This window comes from Polyodon spathula, chromosome 57 (genome assembly GCF_017654505.1).
Source record: "Polyodon spathula isolate WHYD16114869_AA chromosome 57, ASM1765450v1, whole genome shotgun sequence".
NCBI lineage: Eukaryota > Metazoa > Chordata > Actinopteri > Acipenseriformes > Polyodontidae > Polyodon > Polyodon spathula.
The window spans coordinates 412,138-435,190 of record NC_054590.1 but is presented as its reverse complement, the minus strand read 5'-3'; the positions used below and the strand labels follow the sequence as shown (position 1 = coordinate 435,190).

Below are 23,053 nucleotides of genomic sequence, written 5' to 3'. Positions count from 1 at the left end.
GCACAACTCTGCTTAGATACCTCTGCTAGCATTCTGTAGACACTGCTGTATTATTGTTATCAGACAGCTAACTGTATTCCATTTTTAATTGTATTTACAGATTGCATCAAGCTTCAGACCAATAATATCAAGCCGTCACTTATCTAGAACTATCAGTGTTGAAAGTATATGGCTTACATGATAGACATAGAAGTGTCAGCTTAAGTATCTGCACCAAATTATACAAGACAGTTGTATATAACATTACAAATATTATTGCAGATAACATATCTGGTCATATGTCTGATTATTATGTGTCTTTTTACAATTATGGACACTTGTACAAGGGTACCATCTATTTGAATCCAATAAAAATATATTTTAAAAAAAGCACACTTATTCAACTAGAGAAAGACTTGACAGATTTACATAAAGACAGAACAAAACAAAAAAATAATAATTCTGCATTTATGTTTTAAAAGTTATAGATTCCCCTTAAAGCTGCTAGGCCGTATCAAAGAAAATAAATCTCTTTGAAATAAATCTGAAAAGCAGTAAATCATAGCAAAACATCTCTTTGGCATGGGTCTCACTTCAACAGGCGGAAATTAAAACGCTCTACCAAGGACACATGGTGCTGTTATTTAAAACATACTGTTTCTGGATAGTGGTATGGTTCCTCTTATGAAAATACCAATTCCTGTATTTGAGGGCAGGTTAAGGTATGTGACAGAACAACGTCACCGCTCGTGTCACTGTCCTCGACTGCTTTCGCTAAGCGCTGCAGCACCCTCCACTCCCTCCCGCACCTCCCAGCCACTCACACATGGCAGGGCTGCAGTAGTCAGAGGTGTTGGGTCGACTTCCACTGCGTCTCGGTAGGCGAGCGCTGTGCCTCGACTGGGTGTCTTTACTTCTGTTTATGTTACTTGAGTAATGGAAATTACTGCCAGGCCTGGATTCGATAAAAAGATTGAGAGGAGAAAAAACTGCTGGGTATCATAAAAATAATACGTTCTTTAAAAACACAAAGTGAACCAATAATGCATTAACCCTAGAAGCCACTAAGCTTGCTCCAGCAACTAGAATGTTAAACCTCTTTTACACAATATTTTATTTCTCTAAACTTTAAATGGAAAGAATGTTTTCCTCTATCACTTCCTCAGTAGTTAGTCTTGTACTGCCTGGATTTTGTTTCAAAGAGCTTTTACTGTTGAAAGAACCTGTCTTGCTACTACAGACATGAGACTTACTTATCTCTTTACCCACAGGAGAATACATGCAAACCCAAAAACCTAATCCCGAACCACAAAACATTTCTTATTATTATGGAGCCCAGATTTCACAGACAGATAAATACAGGCGCTGCCGTGCTTTAGAATTGTGTCATAACATTCCTTCTGGCTGCTGTACTATTGAGTTATCTACCCAAATGGATAATAAAAAAAAAGGAAGCCATATGTCCTATCTGTTGGAAAAAAGCCAGCATATCCTGGATTTGAATCGACTCATTGTTGTACTTTAGAGGAGTCGGTCGACTTCACCCTGCCTATTTGTCCCACCCAGCAGTAAAAGTGCCAGGACCCCCTTGAAATTAGATGCATACCTCTATTCTGGTTAAATAAATACATTTGAATTTGAGAAGTGACATGAAAACAGATCTGTCCCACACTAATCAAACAACTGCACATGTGTGTAATACCAAACTTACATTTAAAAATGAATGAATACTAAATTATTCAATTGTAGAGCATAAACTCTGGTGATAGAACAGTTTTCTGTAGCCGTGGAATAGCATAATACCGGCTAGCCCTGGGGCCCGTGGAAACTGTGGCAGACAGGTGGACTCACTGTGTAAAGGTGGTCCTGTGGGAGCTGGGTGTGACTGGCCGCTGCAGTGGCTCATCAATGATGTGGCTCAGGGCTGGTGCCATCTTCCTCTTTGCCTTCACCATGTTAGTCATTATCTAGCAAGAGACAATTAACAAACAAGCTTGCTACAAAACAATTCCTTAGAGTAAACAAGCTGTGAACACCCATCGGAGCCCATCAAGCAAAAAGAAGCTTGTGTCTGCCTTTAGAAAGCAACCCCCTTATTTATATATGGGGCGGGGCGGAACAGTTTCATTCAGATGCACTGATCCATTCAACAGATGATATCCACCTGCCACCTAACAATCCTGCACCCTTTTTGTAGAAACATTTGTACAATAGAACATACCACTGCCCTGATACAGAGCTATAGCCTATCTTCAGAATAAAGTACTTTAGTCAGCTGCCTGGCTTCTTGGTGATAAACCTCAAGAATGCTCCATTACTTGAGTATGAATTTGAGCCAGTTTCTAGTTTATCAATGACTAATCTGTGGCTTGGCTGACCCACACAGACACCACTTACTCCCAGGTACTCTGTGGTTAGCAATGTCTCTCCAGATAGTTCCCTGGGCTGGGGCTGCAGAACCTCCTCTTTGTCCAAATCTGCTTCCATCACATCCTGATCTTCCTGTGAAAAACAGCACGTTATATTTAATCAAAGCTGGGCCTGGTTAAGACGCAAGTCCTCCAAAGCCCATAGTATGGTTATAGGAAATGGTTCTGGTAGATCCATAGGAAGACATGGAGCAAAAACAAATGATCAAGCTACATTCATACATCAACAAAGCTACCCTTCTACACAGGATCTACTGAGTCAAGTCTAATAGCCAAGCCAACACAGAGCATCGGAAACAGTGGGGGGTCAATCTCAAACACACATGTTGGAAGCAATGCCATAACACCTCTGCTAATCTGTCCAGGACTTCAGGTTGACTTGGTTGGATTTTTTATTCTGATTTTAATGGAGAGTTCAAATTAATCATAAAACATGATGCTCAGCTGTAACAGCGTCACATTTGTCAAACTTCAAGGGCCGTTATCATATTTGGTTTTGAAGTGACGTGACCGCTTCTGCCCTACGCAGTTTTGAATGGGTACGCTCAAAGTGGGTTATGACTTCTCAAACACGTTACAGATCCATAGAGTAAGGGCTTCTAATCACATTTTAGACTAGCACTGTACAGTAGCTTAGTTTACAGTGATAAAGTAGGTCAAACTGAAAACCTTAATCAAGTAGTATGCCTTTGGCTGGCATAGATGCTAACAGTTGTTATTTCAATTTTGAAATATTAAACGGTCATTGTGATATTCTGTAGACCATGATGGAACATCTACATTGTTTGATAAGGCTTCAGGCGGTCGTATAAATAATGATTAACAACGAAACTGTATATAACTAACTTACAGAACAAAATGTCTTTCCCCTGAATAATATCAGTTACTTGATCCTGTTTTTACTCTTTGTACCAGTTTTGCCAGGGTAATCAAATTGATTGAAAGTGTTTTAGTGATTAGAGGTTAGAGTATTTATTTATTTATTTATTTATTTACTTACTTACTGGATGACATTAAGAACAGTACTGACCTATTTCCTCTTGGAAACAAAAAGCACATTATTACATACATAGATTGCATATAAAACTATAATCCACAAAATGACTGGCTGTGGTGGTAACAAAGCTGTACAATTGTTCTGCCATCTATTCATACTGTGTGGATCAATCAATTAACCTCTTGGATATACTTGAGGGATTGTCCATAAAAAGTTTCATCACCATCTAGATTAGCTGTTATTAAGATATAGGTATAAACTAAATCAACATTGCTGGAGAATATACATTCCTCCAGGAGAGATAATAAAAACTGTTAACAGCAAAGTGCCATCACAAACTTTAAATCTGTTAATAATATTAAATTAAAAGACGGGTAGATTTTTTTGGTTGCTGAAAATACATACAAATTGTATACAATTCTTATTTTTATAAACTTTAATATATATTTTTTTCCCAGCTTCAGTCCTTGGGTAGGTAGGTGAAAAGTAGCACCGGGGGTGACCAATCCTAGAGTCACCCCCCGATGCTACTTTTCACCTACCTACCCAAGGTCTGAAGCTGGGAAGGCCAATCGCTATGCTGCCAAGCTATACAGATGCAGAAAACCCCATACGATTCCCTCACCCTAACCAACATGGGCGCAAGGGCTAATGCAGCCCTCTCTGTAGAACCCTAGCCAAGACCGACAACTCGGCATGAACTGGATTTAAACAGTCAAACTCTTGATCGCGTAACTCAACCTGCTCACCATGCGGTACTGCTTTTATTAGCCACTGGGCACTCATAACACCCACACACACACACCCCACACACACACACCCTACTTTGCAGAAATGATTCTTCCACAACAGTTACACCTACTTCATCATCTTCATCTTCATCGTCCGACTCAACTCCGTCTCCTGAAACTTCCTCTGGAAAAAGAAAGCAGAAAATAACTCCAATACAGGCACACACAGGCAAAGTCAAGGGATTCGTGTTTTTAAACACAAATTTCAAACAAACTGGAATTTGCAAACTTTATTTGCGATTAATATTACTGCATCTGAACCAGAACTGGGATGTTTAGCAACCTGAATTGAGCTGCTTGATGATAAACTCAATCTGCCTATTCATCTCCGAGTTCCCTTCCTTGCTGAAGCACCTCAGGAGCTCTTCCATTCCCTACAACAACAAAGATAAATTAACTCAGTAAAACGTCCGGGTTCCAGATAAGGGATTCTGTTGCAGTGCTGGAGTATTTCTCACCATGGCTCTTGCTTCCTCCCGGACTGAAGGAACAGCGAGAATGTGGTAGACAGCTCCATTCACACAGGGGCGAATCTAATCATATTAACAAAAATAAAACAAATGTCAAGGCAACCGACATTTTTTCCATTTGCATGTGGCTTCCATATCGCACATATTGTACTCTCGAAAGCAAGGGAGTTCAATATCAATGACTGAAAGCAAGCCAGGTTTTTAACACAGAATACTTTACACACAACCTACATGTGTTTTTTTTTTTTTTTTTTTAAATCACGGCTTCTCTTTTGATAGACTCTTGCATCCACAGCTCTTCTTAGAAAACATGCTGTTTTACCCACCCACTGAGGATGATACAAACTCGTCTAACCGATTCCAATTCACTGTGTCTCTTGCAAAAAAAACATTATTCATATTCCAGTTACCTCATGGTTATAATGCCCCAGAAGATCAGACAAAACCTTCAGCACGTGTGCAGCATGTTCTGCACACTTCTTCTTTCCTGAATTTATTTTAATTAACAAAATATTAAATGGTCATGCAATAAATAAAAACTTTAAAAAGCAAAGCAGTTGGGTTACTATAATCACAGTGTAATCAAGTTATGGTAGCAGTCTGAATTTGGTACAAGAGTACCTGCTTTAACAGGCAGGATCCTGAATTTAGGAACTGTTACTACTCAATACTGTCTGATTAATATAGTAATGAAGTTTAGGTGTAGCCATCCAAAATAAAGATGTCCTACTGCATTCCCCCCATGTGGCTGAATGCTCTCATCGGGTGCAGTATTACACAGTACCTGCTGTCCTGAGGCACAGGTTCATCAGCAGAGCCACAGAGTACTCCAAGGTGTAATCGGAAAGGCAGTCTGCATCCTCCAGCAAATTCACCAGCCACAGTATAATCTCACCCCTGATCATAACAGACGGCAGACTGCGCCTGTAAATAATATTGGTTTAAAACACATTCAAAGTCAGCAAAGCCAGGTTTGAAATGTGTTAAACTCCACATTTGTAAACATGACAATTCAGTTCCCTCCTTCTGCTCCTTCATCATGCTATGATGCTGTTCAATTTCTAGGTTTCAGAACCACTCATTTCTTACTTTCTCCTGAAGAAGCTCACAAGGCGAGACCTTGGGAAGACTCATCTTCTGCTTCAATGCTGCTTATATACACTGAAAAAGTTATACATACAGCATTCCTATTCTAGTGGTGTCAGTGCATTCAAGTTTGGGAGAGGAGAAGCAGGAGTCTCTTCTTCCAACAGTGCTCAGAGTTCAGTTTTAGCAGCTGGTGTAATTACCGTAGGCTGAGCTTCTGCATTGCACCCAGTACATTCTCCCTTGAGAGTGACTCCTTCTCCTCTGCCTTCAACGTGTTCTCCAGCACGGTCAATAACATGGGACTCTGGGATAGATACATGCGCCCTGGAACAGCAACACACAAAAAACAGACTTAAAAGCTACAGAAACACTTCAACCATCTCAAAACCCAAAGCCCATTAATAAGCTGGTTGTTCAGTCTTTCAGTTAGCAATATCAGCATTTTAACGTTATTTGGGAATTGGGAAATGGGGTTACCGTCTGCGAGTGAGGCAAAAGCGTTGATTAGCCGTGCCATGTACTGTCGGACAATCTCGCTCTTGGAATTTAGCAGCTGAAGTACATTTCTCTGTGAAGCAAAGTAACACCATGTTAAATATATCTGGCTCTGAATAAAGACAACAGAACAATGTAAAGACTCAAATTGGATTATTTCAAGAGAGCCAGATAAAATGTACACAAAACTTGAAATAGAATGGTAACAAGACAAATGCAGAACATTAATGAAACTCTGGAAGTTAAAGAATATGTCGACCTGGCTCTCTTCAAACATTCCTGAGGAATCCCAAAAAAAAAAAAAAAAAAAAAAAAAAAACAGAAACTAAAGTAGTTAGCATGCCATCAGAACACACACACATATATCACTGCTATTTTCACTCAGACACACTGAAAGGGAAAGGAAGAAACGTTGTGAATCTTGCTAGTCAAATCCAAAACTACTGTATACTTATATTTTTTTCCTACGACTCAGAATCCTTTTTTTTTTTTTTTTTTAAATCTATAGTACACATTTGCTTTGTTATATATTATTTTAAAACTGTAAAAGCAGCACAGATATAATCACCAAACTTTACAAAAGTGAACTCTTGTCGTATTATAAGACATCATACACCCTGTGAAAAATAAGTGGCAAATCTGCTTGCAAATAGAAGCACTGTTACCTACTGATAAACTTGAGCTTTACAAATTCAAAATGCCATTTAAAATAAATCTATACATAAAATTGATATTATCTTCATACAAAACATCATTCAGGTTTAATGATTTAGCTAGAACATTATTTAGAATAGTTCAGATTGATCGATCCACTTGCATGTTCATCATAGGGCGGGGTGGGGTCATTATTAATCAGATTGAGTTTATTCTTTAAAAACAATGAAAACCACTTCTACTGTTTCTGTTTTACATTGGTGTTCAAGATGTACACTAGAACACTTCCAGGTTTCCTTAGTAAGCAGATCATTTCCCTTTGATAAAAACAACAAACTTGCCTAGACTGCCCCAACCTTTGTTTACTCTCAGCCCATCCTTTGTTTAAACCTGATGGTGTATGTCAATGCTGTTTAACTGAGCTGTGCTATTTGCCTTGCTGCTCCTGATTTTGGGGGGGGGGGGGGGATCATCTATCTCGCCTTGAAATCTGCCTGGCTGTCTCGTAAATGTGTAACCTGGTCCAGGTTTGCTAAACTGGTGGTTGCTGTGGCAGTCAAGTAGATCGTTGCTGATGTAAGCCTGCAGGACAGTCTCCCTCTGCTCTCCATGGAGTGATCTGGTTAATCTCTAAAGAATTAAAAAATACGATTTTTGATATGCAACATCAGTGCTACTCCACTGAGAACAATCTCTGAAGGTGGTTTGTAACAAGAATTATAAAAAGGACAGACTTCTATATGCAAAGTATTAATGTAAAATAAATAAAAACAGGTATAGGCCCTCTGCTGGATCTCTATGGGACTAATGTCAGCAAGGGAACTCTACTACCCTGGGAAGCTTTCAAAAGGAAACACAGGACTACATCACAGCAATATGCATTTGAACCATGGGTAGACCAATGTATTTAAATACATGAACTTGTTGAATTCAGATCTGGTAAAACCATTTTGGTTCCAGGGTTTCTGAAAGATGATTTCTCACACAGTCAAAGCAGTCTCAAATAAATTCTTGGTTGTTTTTCTGTGCAAAATAACCTGAATCACTGTCTAAATATTCACTCATTACTCCGCTCTTATTATTTCTGGCACGTCCCAAGAAAGAGGCAAACTCACCCAGCGAAGCGCCTGCAACAGCAGGGCCTTTAGACGATCGGTCCCGTAAATCAGGTCTTTCTTCAGCTTCTTGTAGGCCAAGGAGGGCAGCAATGGCACATCTGTGGACTTCCTAACAGAAATAAACACAAATGTATTAATAGGAGTGCATTAAGACTTGTTCAGGGCACCCAATTTCATAGCATTGCTGCACCTTCCCAATGCCAGACTTCTGCAGGAAAGAGATCCACACATTGATTTAAAAACCGAACCCCTTTTCATGGATTAGGGCTTAATTAAACTTTTTAGTACATTTCTTACTCATTTGAAAAATCTCAGAATTTACATTACAATAGCAACTCTCTCCTCCAGGGTGATCTGGCTGTCGGATTCTGAGGAAACCTTTAAAAAATTAAAAAAATAACAAGTATATTTGTTATATGCTCTCAGCATGGATGATGCCTGGATAAACAAGACAGAGATAGCAAGGGATTAGTAACTATTAGTTATTGGGAGAGGCTTCCATTCAGAAGAGCTACTAAACTAAGCATAAACTGATACAAGACTAAATGAAATACAAGAGTTCTAAAAGCATTCTAACTAGAAACAGAAGATCAATCATATGCGCCTTATTCTTTTGTTGGTTTGTCTCTCATGATTACAGAATCTATTCTGCAACAAAAGAAAATGAATAGTTATGGTGCCAATGCACTTGTGTGATGAACTGCTCAATAAAATCATTTTGCAAGAGGTGATTATTTACTTTTAAGGGACTCCAAGATATTTAATAATATATTGTTGTTGTTGTTATTATTATTATTATTATTATTATTATTATTATTATTATTATTATTATTATTATTATTATTATTATTATTATTATTATTATACCATAAATCAACAGTAAAACAATACAAATATAATCTTTCAACCATATGTTTCCTTGTATGGCCAAAAACTTACTACGACTATCCCCCTGAAAACAATGAATTAAAAGTATATATTTCATGCTGTATACAGATTTAAAGGTGACCGTAGGGGGGCACCAGATCCATCTCCAGGTTTACAATGGATCCAAAACACAAAACTGTGCAGCAGTCTGGGCCACCCCTGGTTTTACTAGATTTACATTTTCCTTGCTGTGGCTTAGGCTCCCAGTAAAATTTGCAAAAGGCTCAGACTGCTGTGTGATGTGTCTACAGTAAAGAATGGCTCCATTTATCAAGGCAGTTTGCTCAAGGGTCCAATTTGCACCATTTTGTGTGAAAGGAAAACACGACGGCAATATTGCCGGTAGGATATTAAATGAACCCCCTGAATTTCTCACTAATGTTATAACAAGCCAATTTTCAAATTGCACACTGGAAGAAAAACAGCATTATAAATAAGGATCTTATATTGTGAACTATTTCTATCCAAGGTAGGTTTAAGCATTAACCAAGAGTTTACTGCGTACACAAATGGGGGGACTGGATAAAATGTGAAGGGTTTGGACAGAGACGAGGGAAGGGAGTTTATATAAAAAGGGGCAAAAAGACAGGGGATTGCATAGTGCAAGCAAGACAGGGTGAGGGGAAATGAAGAAACTGTAGGTAACTTACATATCCACCATCATTGTCATAAGGGCTCATACAGTAATATCCCTTTAAGGATAGACATTCACAAAAAAAGAATAGTCATATAAGATTTTAGATAAATACAAATGCTTTAAAAAAATAAAACTTACAGAAGTTAAGAAAGCCAAAATAAAAATATCCCTGCTATTCCAGAATTCCTATACTGTGAATAAAGTTTGTCTGCGGTAACTTTAAAACAAAAAAAAAACAAAAAAACTCTGCAATTCGCCTGGAGGAAAGAGGCAGTGAAATAGATCTGTTTGCACCCAAACAAACAGAATAAAAAATTCTCAAGGTATGGCAAAGGGTAAAATGTCTTCCAGATCATGCCTCTGATCTGGGCTTTACTGTTAATCTTAAACAGATAGAACATGATAAATCCAATTTTCACTCGAATTCCACTGCACCATGTTTCTTACATGAAACCACATTAGGAAAATGCTCCTGTTAGAGGTAACAGTTACATCACAAACACTAAAATGCAGTACACCTACTGTCCCAGGCCTTGTGAAGTCAATGCTTTGGGCTACGCTTCGTCTCTTTGCTAAACAGACGCACACAGACACTCTGGAGATATTCAGGTGTGATCTGGCAAGGGGAACAAGGCAGAGGGTTAACATCCACGAAGAACACAGACCTTTTGAACTAGACTTATAATTAGGAGCAGGCTAGTACAGTAACTTCCAGAAAAAGACCATCATGCATCCTGGATTGCTTTATAACCTTGAAGCAATACAAAGCGCAATCTACAGACAACTGGGGATCACATGACAATGCTACTCTCATACAGGTGTCTATTACATGAATCTGAAACATTTGAGTTTCCAAGGCATTTTTATCACAAATACTGAAGCTGCAACAGAACAGGAGAATAACCACCCACTGTATACTTTCATAGCAGTGGGTTGACCTTCCTTCACTAGTCTGAAAAAGTACCAACTACACCATATACAAAAGACAAAAACATACTGGCGTCTTCCAATACTCAGTTACAGATCTGTCCAAGCCCTACACAGATGACTGCAGGTGGTACAAATGACTCAAATCATTTTTGAAGTGCAGCAGACACACGGTTTACCATTCTGCCGTTCACAGTAGCCTCCAGCGAGTCCACCAGCTCTGCGGTGACCCTAATGAGATTGTGGTAGTCGGCCTGTATCTTCTTGTACTTTTTCATGTAGATCGCAGCTTTCCTCTCCGCCTCCAGTAACTGCTGCTGCAAACTGTTCAATGCCTCTGTGGCAGACAATGACACAACACTCAATTGGACGATTAAGAAGGCCATGCATGAAACAAATACATCAGGACACCACTCTGAATGAAGTCTACTAGGAGGTAGAGCAAGAGAAACGCAATTTCAGAGGACATCCAAAAACCACAAAGTGGATTTAGAGTCACATGGCCTCATGATGCTTGTGCTGCAGAAATAAAAAATATTCACAGCAAAGTAAGGAAGACTGTCAGATGAAGGCATAAGACAATGGGCAAAAATGGTCAGATCTGTAAACGTCACTGGTGGCAATATTTGTTGATGCCTAGTCTAAGGGAATGGCGTCCTTCGATTTGGATTTGAATATTTTTTTCACAGTAGGAGTGTAAGCGGTCAACCTACTGTATAATATAGCCACCCTGTATACCAGGATGAATGTGACCCTGTTTAATGTTTTATAGCTGTTTGCTAAACCTGTTGTAAAGACACACTCAAGTAAAAAGGGGAAATGAAGCAACCTAATTACCTTTATTGCCTTGCCCGTTCTCCTTCTGTGATTTTGAAGTTAAGGGAACGCTCACAGCACTCAGTAAGTCAATATTTCACAATGCATAACCCCATTGTACATCTGAGTACTGACCTTCTTAACTGGTCCAGCCCATTCCTTTTAGCATTTTTGTGACGGTATGTAATGTTTTATGAATGTCAAGCGAGATATGTACATCAAACAAATCACACATGACTGAAGTGTGCAAACTCAGGGCATTTTCCAGACAGATGTTTAGCTTTCTCTAAAGCAGAGACACATTCACCAGTCAAGACTGTCCCTATTATCGCACTTACCTATGGAGACTTCTGATCTACCCCCAAGCAATTTCAACAATCTGTTCTAAAGCAATTGGTTGATTCTGACAGACATATTGAGCATTTAGTCCAATGGTCTTTTTAAAGATGTTTTGGAACTGAAAGATCACGTGAACAATATTAAGAAAATCCAGGAATGCAGCTCTTTTAAACTAACATTGGCTGCTTCATGATCAGGGAAGTCTCAGTCTTCTTACAGTAGCTTACATTTAATTACAATAATTGGCTTTTATAAAACTACTTACAAGATTACATCACATAAAATATTAACACTGTTTAACCAGGCCAGGAAAATAGGGAAAACAAATCTGCCTAGATACTTAAATGTATTTTTACCACAGTAGTTAACGCAGTACTATCCCAGAGATGGATACATATAGAGTGATTAGCTTTGGAATACTGGAGGCTTTCAGTGTCACAGACAGAAACGATTCCAGTCTCCTCTTCAACTCAGGAGTCCAAGATTCCTAAAGAAAACAACAGGGTTTGCTGATATTGTGGTTTAACTATTTACACGGTGAAATAACTTAGAAATGCAACTTACAAGTTGCATCAATGGTTGGTAGAAAAATCTGCCTGAAAGTTGCCTTGTGTTTCATTGCTCAACAAACTATGCCCAGATGCTCAATCCTGTATTGAACATATTGTTAAAGCGCAAACATGTTGTCAAGATTGAATGGTACAGGAAAAGCAATATTTACAGCCAGCAGTATCCTTTCTTGTGCTTGCAGTTCTCAGCTGTTGGGAAGTGTTAAAGATATACCTGGAAGAGTTCCTTGAAGGAGGGGTGCACTGTTGGGTTGGGTACGAAGGGCAGGGCGTAGAACGGCAGGAACTCTGTGGTCTGGCTCAGTGCTGCTCCTCTGGTCTCCAGGTAATGCTTAAAGTGAGTGATCCTTTCATCTAAATCCTCCCTGTCCTGCACAGGGAACAAATGCATTGGTACTTTTTAATGAGCAACTCTCTGCCAAGGTGTTTCACTGATCACCTGATGCACTATTTCACCTACACGCAATGTTATTTTTCTATGGTTTTATTATTGAGAAGAAAAGTAATGCAAGTGAAACTGGAGTCTGCACCATATGTTCTATCAAGAAAGTGAAGTCAACTCAAAGACTTAATATGCTCACCCTGCAGAATTTTTTTTTAAACAGAAAGCTCAGTGTTGAAAATATAAAGAAAGGGTTTTGAACTACATTTTAAAAGAAAATCTGTAACAAGCAGCATGCATATCCACTGCATCGATATTGGAGCAGATTTTAGCTGTATTTTCTGCGTGAAGCAACCGAGACACCTGGTGGCTACACAGGTTGTTTTTCCATTGTCACTCAAGAGTCAAACTATTTATCTTTAACTGAACTGAATTTACTTATTATTTTAAATTAGCAGGATCTGTAAGTTCCAGAACACACACCCCCCAACCCATCCCATCGTGCTAAATTACATCTAGAAAGGCTAATGGAATGGATCATATGCAGTATAAGGCTGCCTTCATATTTTTCATGTATCTACAGCACCACCACCAGGGGGAGACAATACAATGTTGCAAATTACATATGAGGCAACCTATACGGATACGGAAAATATATGTGATTGTGCAAGCAATACAGTGTATGGTATAGGTGAATATCTTACAAGTTTCCCCACGGAATTTTTCAGAGGGTAGATTGCAAAGTGCACGTGCAGATAGAACTCCAGCTTCTGGGCGAGAAGGTCACAGTCTTGAACCTGAGCTGGGACATGTTCTGCCCACAGGTCCAGGAACACCTTCATATCTCCATCTTCAAACGAGGTAATCATGTCCTTCTGCTTAGCACCAAAGAAACATGTACTATTGGAGTCTCTGATATAATCTACTTAAAGAACCAACCACAGGACACAAGCGTGCAATTCAAAGATTCTAATCTGATCACCAAGAAGAGCTGAAAAGAGTTATTCAGATTGAAATGTTCTATATCAGTAATTGTGGTGGTCCTTACCTGAATAATTAAGGTTTTAGAATCCCGCAAGACATTTCTTGCATTTTTCAGAACAGGCTTTCCTTTACTCTTGCATTCTTTCTCAAAAACTTTCACAGTTTCTTCCAAATCACCAAACGCTAAATACTTGAAATACAAAGGGGAGGAAAAAAAAGTGTCATGTCCGTTTTCTTCCTGTGTTTCAAATTATTGATAAGATAAAATTTTGACATGCTTATCAAGCTCTGCACACCAGAACAGAATATGATCCGTTTTTGTTAGTAAGCTTACAAAAAAAAAAAATCATAAGGTAAATTAACTTACATTGGTTATGTTAAATTAACGGTTTAAATGGTGCAAATTGCATTTCGGTGAAAAGTCGGATATACTCCCTATGTATCATGTGATTATGACAAGCTGCTAAACTGAACTTGGAATGATGATAATACACCATACAACAGTAGGAACATCTCATCATTTAGAAGATTATCAATATTTAATTTATTGTAAACCACCTCAAGAAACCGTGATGTGATACTGTGATATATAATTCATTTAGTCGGTGTGACAGAAGGTACACGTGCCTTCAAATCACCTACCTCCTTAACCAGACCAAGGAGGTCAGATTCATACGCCAAGGCATCCCCCATTGTCAAATGTGTCTGTGCGCTTTCATATCCAAGACGTTGTATATTGTATTTGGCATCACCAACAGCCTACAAACCTTACTCAGAAAAGCGTTAGATTTAAAGCAAATCAAAACACACACTGATGATAACTGCCACCATGTGTCGGTCAATAATGGGGAAATTACTTTTTTTGGCCATATTTTGGCTAAATTGTACATACAAAAACTTTTTTTGTTTGGTTTTTTTTCCCCCCAGAGAAAGGATATACATTGAATGGTTCTTGACGCAAACGTACTAGTTATTTTTTTTTTTAAAAAAAAGCATCTTAAATATGCTGTAAAACAAACACGAATATATGTATTCTATTCAATTAACGTCAATAGATCATAGAAAGGGGATTTAACTCTAGTAAATCACTTGGGAAACCTACATAACAAATCTGTCAAATAGTCGTAGCTAAACTGCTAAAGGCGGTTTGAACCGTTGAAGAAAACACACGCAATAAATAAACATGGCTGCAGTACTTGAAGGTTTAGAAAAATACAGTTACTAAAATAAGACTGTATTGTTTTCGTTTTTCTCTGAACGCAACCAACACATTAGAACGAGAAGGCCCCCTTTAAATGCAAATAAGCACGTTTCGCCTCGACATAATGTCCAATCTTACCGAGTAGAAGGAAACCAAACCCGCTCCCGTTTTGTCAACTTCACATTATTAAAATGTGCTTACTTCTCAGAATAACAAAATTACATTTCATACATAGTTTAAATCCAGCCGCAAAACGTCGGTTGTTAATTCCGCGATCTGTTAGCAACCATACGAGGAAGACGCTTCCAGGTGACGCCAGGCAACCGAGACCAACCAGCTGCCAGAAAACAGACGCTCTTAGCAACCGATTAGCAACAGCGTTACCAGCGGTGAATGGTGGCAACTACAATGTAGTACATTTCTAAAAAATGTTGCAACTATTAAGAGCCTACCTTCTTGTACCGTGCCAGTCTAATGATAACTTAAAGACAATGCAAGTTGATACTACAAAAAACAAAACAAACAAACAAAAAACCCAACACACAACAACAACAACAACAACACATCAACAATGTTTTATTGTTGTTAAAACAACCAACTGGGACTTACAAAAATGAAAAACAAATGAGATCAGTGCTTCTTTAGGCCCCCTATGTAGTGACGCAACGGTGACCCCGCCCACGTGTTCCCCAGCATGGCTCCTTCCTGGAGCTGGAAGCAGTGCAAAGGAAATTCCACGCAATCTCCCATCCGTCTTGCAAACAGGAGATCTGGGCTTCTTGTAGGGATACCATGGGCATTATTAGGCTGCTCTCAAACGCAATGGCCCGGGTCGGCACAGTCCGATATTACCAGTTAGTGCTGGTTATCGCAGCCGCGCTGGCTGTCGTTGCTTTTTATAGTTTCGGATCGGACCGGCACAATTTTTCCAGCACTACTAAGCGTATCAAAGAGACTCATGCCAGCCACAACGCAAACAGTAACAACGGGGATCTCTCCCCCGATACCAACGGTGAGCAACGCGTTTCAAAAGCTGTAAGTGTGGGAGAAGCTGGCAGAACGAACACGGATAGTGTTAACGCAGCTGCAAAGACAAGGACGCCGGAGGAGGGTCCGCGATATTTTCACGCGCTGATGATGTTCACCAAAGTGGACACGAGCCAGCAGCTGCAGCAGAAGTTCCAGGTTGCCATGAGATCGATGCTGAAGCACGCCAGGTTTGAGGACGGGGAAGTCTTGACCCTGCATTTTGTGAGCGACGAACCGAGCAGAGAGATCGGGGAAAAGATACTGGGAGACTTTCTGCAGGGCGCCACCTTCCGTTGTGAGGTAGGGTTGCCATTTCGGATAGGCCAGGTTTTTGAATTTTCCGAGGTGATGCGTGGAGTAAACGTAAATTAAATCAACCGTGCCAAGAATTTGTTGCTCATCGTTATTTTTACCATCACAGGTGTATCTGTATTCATGCTGGTTTAAGATTTTTTTTTTCCCACATTCCCTTTGCATTAAAATGTTAAGTGCAGAATATTATTCTCACACAATATTAAACGCATCAGATCGCTGTGTGGGCTTTACACTAACCACTCTTAAAGGTGTAGTTACCAATAACCGAACTTGGCCATTTCTCGGTCTTAAGAATATGTAGCATCAAAATGAGAGCTGCAGTAGCACCGTCATTGCAATGCGCATTGTAGTTGGTTTATTCAGCGGCTGTCAGTTACACAAGTGATATAGGCATTTGTATGGAGTATTATAAGAGTCAAATTAAATAATTAATTGGTCAATTCATAAGTTAATTGGTAAACTAATTATTATATTTATACATTAATTTCATTTTTTAAAATTAATTTAAGTTAATTTGTCAATTTACGCTAAATCGCTCAGATTCAGAGTGTATGATCCAGTATGAGGCGCTAGGGGTCAGTGTTGCACTTTACAACGCTTGTTGGTTATCAGGCTAGCCACATGCTCCCGTAGCTTCAAGGCTGAAAGCATGTTCATTTGTTTTGGTTGTCAGTTTTCAAACAGCATCAACATCAGAGCCACACCTCCACTGTGAAGTATGCAAGTCTTGTAAGAATCTGGGAAATGTGCCACAGCGTGTGAGTGAAGATGGCAGTACATTATTTAATTGATTGTTTCAAGGTGTAGTCCTTAATGTTTTAAAATGCCACCCCAGTGCTGAGCTTGGGCACTGTTGTTACGGGTTAAACGTGGGGTTTTCATCCTTTTTTTTCAAAATTCAAATGAATATTATATCATTTTGAATTAACTGAATAATAATAATAATAATAATAATAATAATAATAATAATAATAATAATAATAAATAATAATAATAATAAAAACACAAACATAGTTAGTATCTTATTACTGTACAGCTCCGGGTAATAACACATGCAGTGTTAAAGGGGAATAATGGGATTGGTGGAGGTGAATGGTGAAAATAAAATCAATGTGTACCATATGATGGGAGTGAGGGTGACCTAGATTACAGGAAGTGGCTGTCTAAATGACGAGCTATGTTTGAAAAATTTCCCATCCTTAAAAACACAAGTACAGCACATAACGTTCTTTAAGACAACAACATGGCGATCCTGTTGCTAATCTATTACAACAAATTACTTCCACACTTATGTTTTAGGACTTTAAAATGTGCCTGAAGCGTTGGCACCTTTTAAAGCCTTACCACACCTTGTTCATAATTCAAAGTAGTCCAGTCCTTAAACATAGTTTAGAATGTGTGCCAGCATGCTGAGCAGGCTAATCCAGTGCAATTGTCCTCATGACTTGAACCAGCCGCCAGCAGTGTTCTGCTGCATATACAGCACTTTACAGGATACAAGTCTGTGCATGCTTTATTCCACCTTTGAGAACTGCTTCATAAAAATGGTTTCGGTCAATTGGGAAAAGTGATAGCTGGTCAGATTTCAGACACGTTAAACTGTTGGTTTAAACCAGAGCTGCACCCAGCAGAGACTGTTTAGGGTAAAGATAAAAAAAAAAGTTTTCTTTTGTTATTTTGCTGTAAACAGGATTTGTTTTTCGATAGTGTTACAAACACACATGGACACACCCACATATTATAAGATTAAAAACTAATATTCCTAATAGTCTAATAGTCTTTGAAACATGAGTAACTTGTGCAGTCTAGGGAATGGAAGCTTCTGCCAACCGAACATCTTATTGTGATCTCTCTGTCTGGCTGGCTGAGCCAATGTAATTGAAACTGACTTGCACCAAGGATATGCTGCTTTTATATATAACGAAATTCAGCATGCACAAATTATGTGTTACAGGTGGCAGGCAATCTTTTGTGGGATATATCCTAAAGGTAACCAGTTTGCACAGCTCTAGAATCAGAAAGCCTGCAGTCACAAGGAGGTTATGTCATCTTATCCACACACACACACACACACACACACACACACACACACACACACACATCTTATTTTCAGAGCCCATACAGCAAGCTGGTTCTGGCTGCAGACTGTTAATCCTGCAGTAATCCACTGCTCAGCTGCCTTGCAGTATTATCATGATTACTGTACAGCACTGCAGAGAATTTGGTGGAGTAGACTTAATCTACTTACTGCAAACACTAATCTTAAGTAAGGAGGGAACAATTGAATCTGTTGTTGGTATGGTCTGATTGATGCAAAGCACAGATGCCAACTGCCACCCACGCACTCCCAAGTGATCCTCCCAACCACTGTGCAAAAAGAGATCTTTACACAAGCAGCTTTAGAGGTTTTAAGCATTGCCTGTCTGCAGTAAGGGGCAGAATCAGTAACATCAGTGCACCACAATGCATTGCCTGTCTCACACACAGTTACTGTAAGGATGCACCATCGTCACAGGGGTGATTTAGATGAACAGACTGTGACGTGTGAGATATCTAATCCTGAGATTGGAGTCCCTTTGCAAACCCAATATAACATCCCCAGGTCTTGTGCAGTTTGACACATCAGATGCTGGGGGCCATTGCGGTTGTGAAAATAGCCATCGGTACACACAAAGGTCCTCGTGTATTGACTGGCGTCTGCAGAACCTGTGAAATCTATTTTCTGTATTGTGTCTCATTTCCAGGCACGGTGCACAATGTTCTGTGCCTAGCCCCCTGAGACCTGTAATGCGCTTTGGTCTTTGAGTTTCACTTGCTATCTTGTACACTAGCAGTTGCATTTTGCCCATTACAAAACTGTTTCTTTTCACTTTGTGCACAGCGTTTGAATCACAGAAGGGAGAGGGTCACCTGTGTGCACATGAAAGCAATGCAGATTTCATATATAGTTCAGGGTCTGGTTGGAGCTCATTGACTGGAATGATCCATTGGTGCCACTTCTTAGCAGTGGAGGTGCTGGCAGGCTTGCATTGGTCTTGGCTGGCGCTGTTAGTAGTGTCTTTCATTGGCAGGCTCTGGTGCCAGGGAAGCATGCCCGCTCTGAATTAGGTCACTGTCCATCGCCAGGCAGACAAGCAGCCCCAACCAGCTTCCCTGCACTAATCCCAGTGTTTCTGCTCCGGCTGGATCAAGCAATGAGTTGCTGGTAAACATTACGCCTCCTGCTAATTTCAAAACTGCTCGTCCAGCGCAATTACTGCACTCAAAGCGAGGCTTATTGCTGTGTTTGTCAGTTAATCCTGAAAGCTAACTGAACTCCCTGCAGTTATTTTTTTCACTTATTTACTGCTTTACCTTTTAAATTGCACTCAAGCTGCTATTGCTTTATAGAAAATATGAATCCATTGAAAAATGCACACCAGTAAAAACTACTGCCCTACCATATTACGTTGGTATATCATTTATGTGCTGTTTTCAATAAAAAAGGTGTTGGCTATATTTATTCACATTATTTACATAGATTTGCATCTGCTTTGAATTTCTATTTGAACCTGCATGTCCTGTCTGTTTTGCTCAGTTAAGTGCTGCTGATGAAGTAAATGTTCACAGTTTGGGACAGGATGTTCTGGTTACAGAGTTCTCACAGTGAGTCTCAGTACTCTGACACTGGGAAACACTGGGATACGCTGCCTAGAAGGGACGAACACTCCTCACTAATGATCTGATAACGAGACGCTTGTACACTGATCACTGCATGTCAATCCAGCACTGCTCACTACATTCGTACAGGTTTATACATGCTTCAGATCTGCACATCAATCCAGCACTGCTGCGTTCATACAGGTTTATACATGCATAGGATCTGCACGTCAATTGAGCATCCAGCACTGCTCACTGCATTCATACAGGTTTATACATGCATCAGATCTGCACATCAATCCAGCACTGCTCACTGCATTCATACAGGTTTATACATGCATCAGATCTGCACATCAATCCAGCACTGCTCACTGCATTCATACAGGTTTATACATGCATCAGATCTGCACATCAGTCCAGCACTGCTCACTGCATTCATACAGGTTTATACATGCATCAGATCTGCACATCAATCCAGCACTGCTGCATTCGTACAGGTTTATATAACACAGGATCCATTCACTTGTAATAGGAAGTGATGGCTTTTTGTAGTTGCCTTAAGCAGCTGTTTTTGTTCACTGGTGTGCATTTTCTAACATATTTACTGATGGAAATTGTAATTTTGGGTCATCAGTTATGGCTTTGTGTCGCACTTTATTGATTTCATGTTATGATCCCATATTGCAGTCAGAACACCCAACCTACTTGTTGGGCTGAGCCTGATCTTGGACAATTAGACTATGGGCTGTTCTTATTTTTTAGATAAAATGGATCAAACTGCTATGCAATGGGAATTTTATTTCCATCCCTGATTCCAGTCAATGTTTTGAGCAATGATTTATAAAACACATAATAAGAAATAGGCTACAGTATGTTTCCACCCCATCCCTGGAGTTCTAGCATTAAGTAACTTTTTAGTATTAGGTTCTCATTTTTTAATCTGTCTTGCTTTTTTGCATAGCGTTGCCTCATAATGTATATGTGACATATACTGTATATGCATGTATGAATGCTTTGTAAGTGTGTTGGTGCACCATCTGTGTGTTTCCTTTGTCTAGGAGTGAACAAAAATGAAAAGGAAGAGGTCAGTACAGGAAACCCTGTGTTGTTGCACATCATATGGAAGCAGCTGAAGGGGCAGATGTTATACACAATGCTTGCAGTTTCATAAGAATGCACAGGCTTGTAGTTCCTGTCCTTTTAGAGAAATGTACTGATCTTCTGTAAACAGTATATGACTACAGCCCTGTGTGGTTAGTAGATACTGCTTCCCCCTACAGGTCAAGCCTGGTAATTACTGACTATTTAAAGTCCAGTACTGTTTCACAGTAGGCTTTGATACTGTACGTAGCGACAATGCACTCTGACTAGACTCGATACAGCACCTTCAAACTTGAAGAATATCAGCGAGGGATGTGAGAGGTAGTTTTCAAAACGAATTACTTTCATAAAAATAAAAATAAAAATCAAAGTGTGTGTGCGTGTGAGACGGCAAGCACTGCAAATGCATGCTCTTTATAATCAGGGCCTGCTGCTTGGTTTCTAGTATTTGTACACAGAGTAAATGGATTTTAAACAGTAGAACATTATCAAGCAGTAACTATACTTCTGCACACCTACTTCATTTCAGCTAATTATAATGTTGCTGTGACTAGCAAACTGATCTCTGGCTGTCTTCCTGTGTAGTTGTATTTAAAAACATCAGAATGGTGTTGCAATAGTTTGATAACTTCAATGAATTTCTACATGTTTGGCTGCAGTTAATAGCATGACTATGGAGTGATATTTGAACTAATTTAAAATAATAATAAAAAAAAAGAATGCACACAGACACGTCCCACACGTTCGAAAGCCAAAAAACAGCCACTGCTGCACATAACCTGATGGCTTCCAGTAAGGGTTTTGGGGGAATAAGTCACTCCACTGAGGTGTTCCCTCCTGCTGCCAAGCCCCGCAATACAGCAAGTCGATGCCTACAGAGGAGGCACTGCTGCTTCAAAACACGCCTCACACCACCCAGGCTGGTACTGTCCAAGCATGAGAAACTATACTGCCATCCTGCTTAATGATGTAGGTGGCAGGGGGAGCTGCTGGGAAATACCTTTCTGTGTTACGCATTGTTTCACATTTTCTCGCCCACACAGTTGCAGAATATTGGCTCAGAACGAAAGAATTATCGAAATGGCTTTCTCAAAAAAACAAAACAAGGTAACGTCAGTGTGGTATGCTGTGAATTTACACTTTTCATGCCTGTATTAAAGTTTTTCACTTGTATATCCTTCTCTGTATTCTTGGTGTAATGACTACAGAAATGTGCCTCTTTGCATTTGCTCACAACTAACCCCCCCCCAGGACAATGTGTGACTTAGATTAACTGGCACCATTGTCAGTCTTTCCAGTCCATTCTTGTTGTTATCAGACCGAAAGCTTTGTTCTTGTCAGCTCCATACCCGACACATGTTGCTTACCCTGAACTCTTGAGCGGCTCTTTTGACAATAGCAGAGGAGCATGCCAGCCTGGATCTTCACAAGGCCGTGTGTGTGCTTGGTGAAGGTCCTTCACAAATACTACCACAGGGATGGAAACAAGACTCCCATTGCATAGCAGTTTGATCCATTCTTGGTATAGGCCTATATATTCAAATTATTAAATTATTTTTTGCTGCTCTGCAAGTACTGGATCAGAGTTCCCTGTTGTCAAGGCAACAAACAACACTTGTCAATTAGTCAGGAAGCGAATTCCAAAGTTCAGTACAAGGGGGCTAATAAAAGGAATAACAGCAAATGCGTCCATGAATAACAAACGCAAGAGACCTGAGAGAGACTGACATAATCATGCTTTTTCACAACTGTTTTTCAGGAAATATAATTCTTCAGGTAAATAAAGAAAGAAAGAAGTAAAAAACAACAAATTTCCATGTGTCGTGGATTCGAATAAACAGAGCTTCTCCTCTACTTTGATGGGCTACTGCTTTTTTGTTTTTCTTACTGTAAGATGGGACAAATTATACTTTTGTTTTCCAGCTAATTCAAGTGTCAAGTATTGTCAAGTACAGTATTTCCACTCTTATGTTTATTCATCAGCACACATTCTTAAAAATCCATCTTTTATTCCATTGGAACATGGGAAATTAAATTTTACATAATCCCCCCCCCCCCCCACCCCCCATAGTTTAAAGCTCGCCTTTGTCTGACTGTCATGGAAACTGCTGAAAAAAAGAAGTAGAGTAACAGGAAATTTGAAATGGCAACAGAGAGTTTGAGGT

The 23,053-nt window shown here is 39.5% G+C and overlaps 2 protein-coding genes across 2 annotated transcripts; one reads left to right on the top strand and one right to left on the bottom strand.

Moving 5' to 3' along the window:
- Positions 1-1,826: 1,826 nt before the first annotated feature.
- On the bottom strand, positions 1,827-13,488 carry LOC121307568 (lisH domain-containing protein ARMC9-like). Its single transcript, XM_041239767.1, has 15 exons — positions 13,324-13,488; positions 12,452-12,607; positions 11,351-11,375; positions 10,693-10,850; positions 8,345-8,400; positions 8,020-8,131; positions 6,233-6,323; positions 5,956-6,079; positions 5,451-5,590; positions 5,077-5,153; positions 4,655-4,729; positions 4,480-4,570; positions 4,268-4,320; positions 2,377-2,481; positions 1,827-1,946 (listed from the first exon to the last, which is right to left on the bottom strand). Exons 1-15 carry the CDS (start codon positions 13,486-13,488, stop codon positions 1,827-1,829), a joined length of 1,548 nt encoding a protein of 515 aa, XP_041095701.1.
- A 1,920-nt stretch (positions 13,489-15,408) lies between these two features.
- Positions 15,409-22,273, top strand: LOC121307632 (xyloside xylosyltransferase 1-like). The gene is made up of 2 exons (XM_041239851.1): positions 15,409-16,133; positions 21,932-22,273. Exons 1-2 carry the CDS (start codon positions 15,597-15,599, stop codon positions 22,085-22,087), a joined length of 693 nt encoding a protein of 230 aa, XP_041095785.1. The 5' UTR covers positions 15,409-15,596; the 3' UTR covers positions 22,088-22,273.
- Positions 22,274-23,053: the final 780 nt, after the last annotated feature.

Excerpts from the sequence above, each read along its gene's own strand:
- LOC121307568 (XM_041239767.1), bottom strand. The coding sequence starts at position 13,488 with ATGATTACCTCGTTTGAAGATGGAGATATGAAGGTGTTCCTGGACCTG. Across the intron at positions 5,591-5,955 it reads ATGCAGAAGCTCAGCCTACG|GCGCAGTCTGCCGTCTGTTA; the intron begins GTAATTACACCA and ends TATTATTTACAG. Across the intron at positions 2,482-4,267 it reads ATGAAGATGAAGATGATGAA|GAAGATCAGGATGTGATGGA; the intron begins GTAGGTGTAACT and ends TGTTTTTCACAG.
- LOC121307632 (XM_041239851.1), top strand. The coding sequence starts at position 15,597 with ATGGGCATTATTAGGCTGCTCTCAAACGCAATGGCCCGGGTCGGCACA. Across the intron at positions 16,134-21,931 it reads GCGCCACCTTCCGTTGTGAG|TTGCAGAATATTGGCTCAGA; the intron begins GTAGGGTTGCCA and ends TCGCCCACACAG.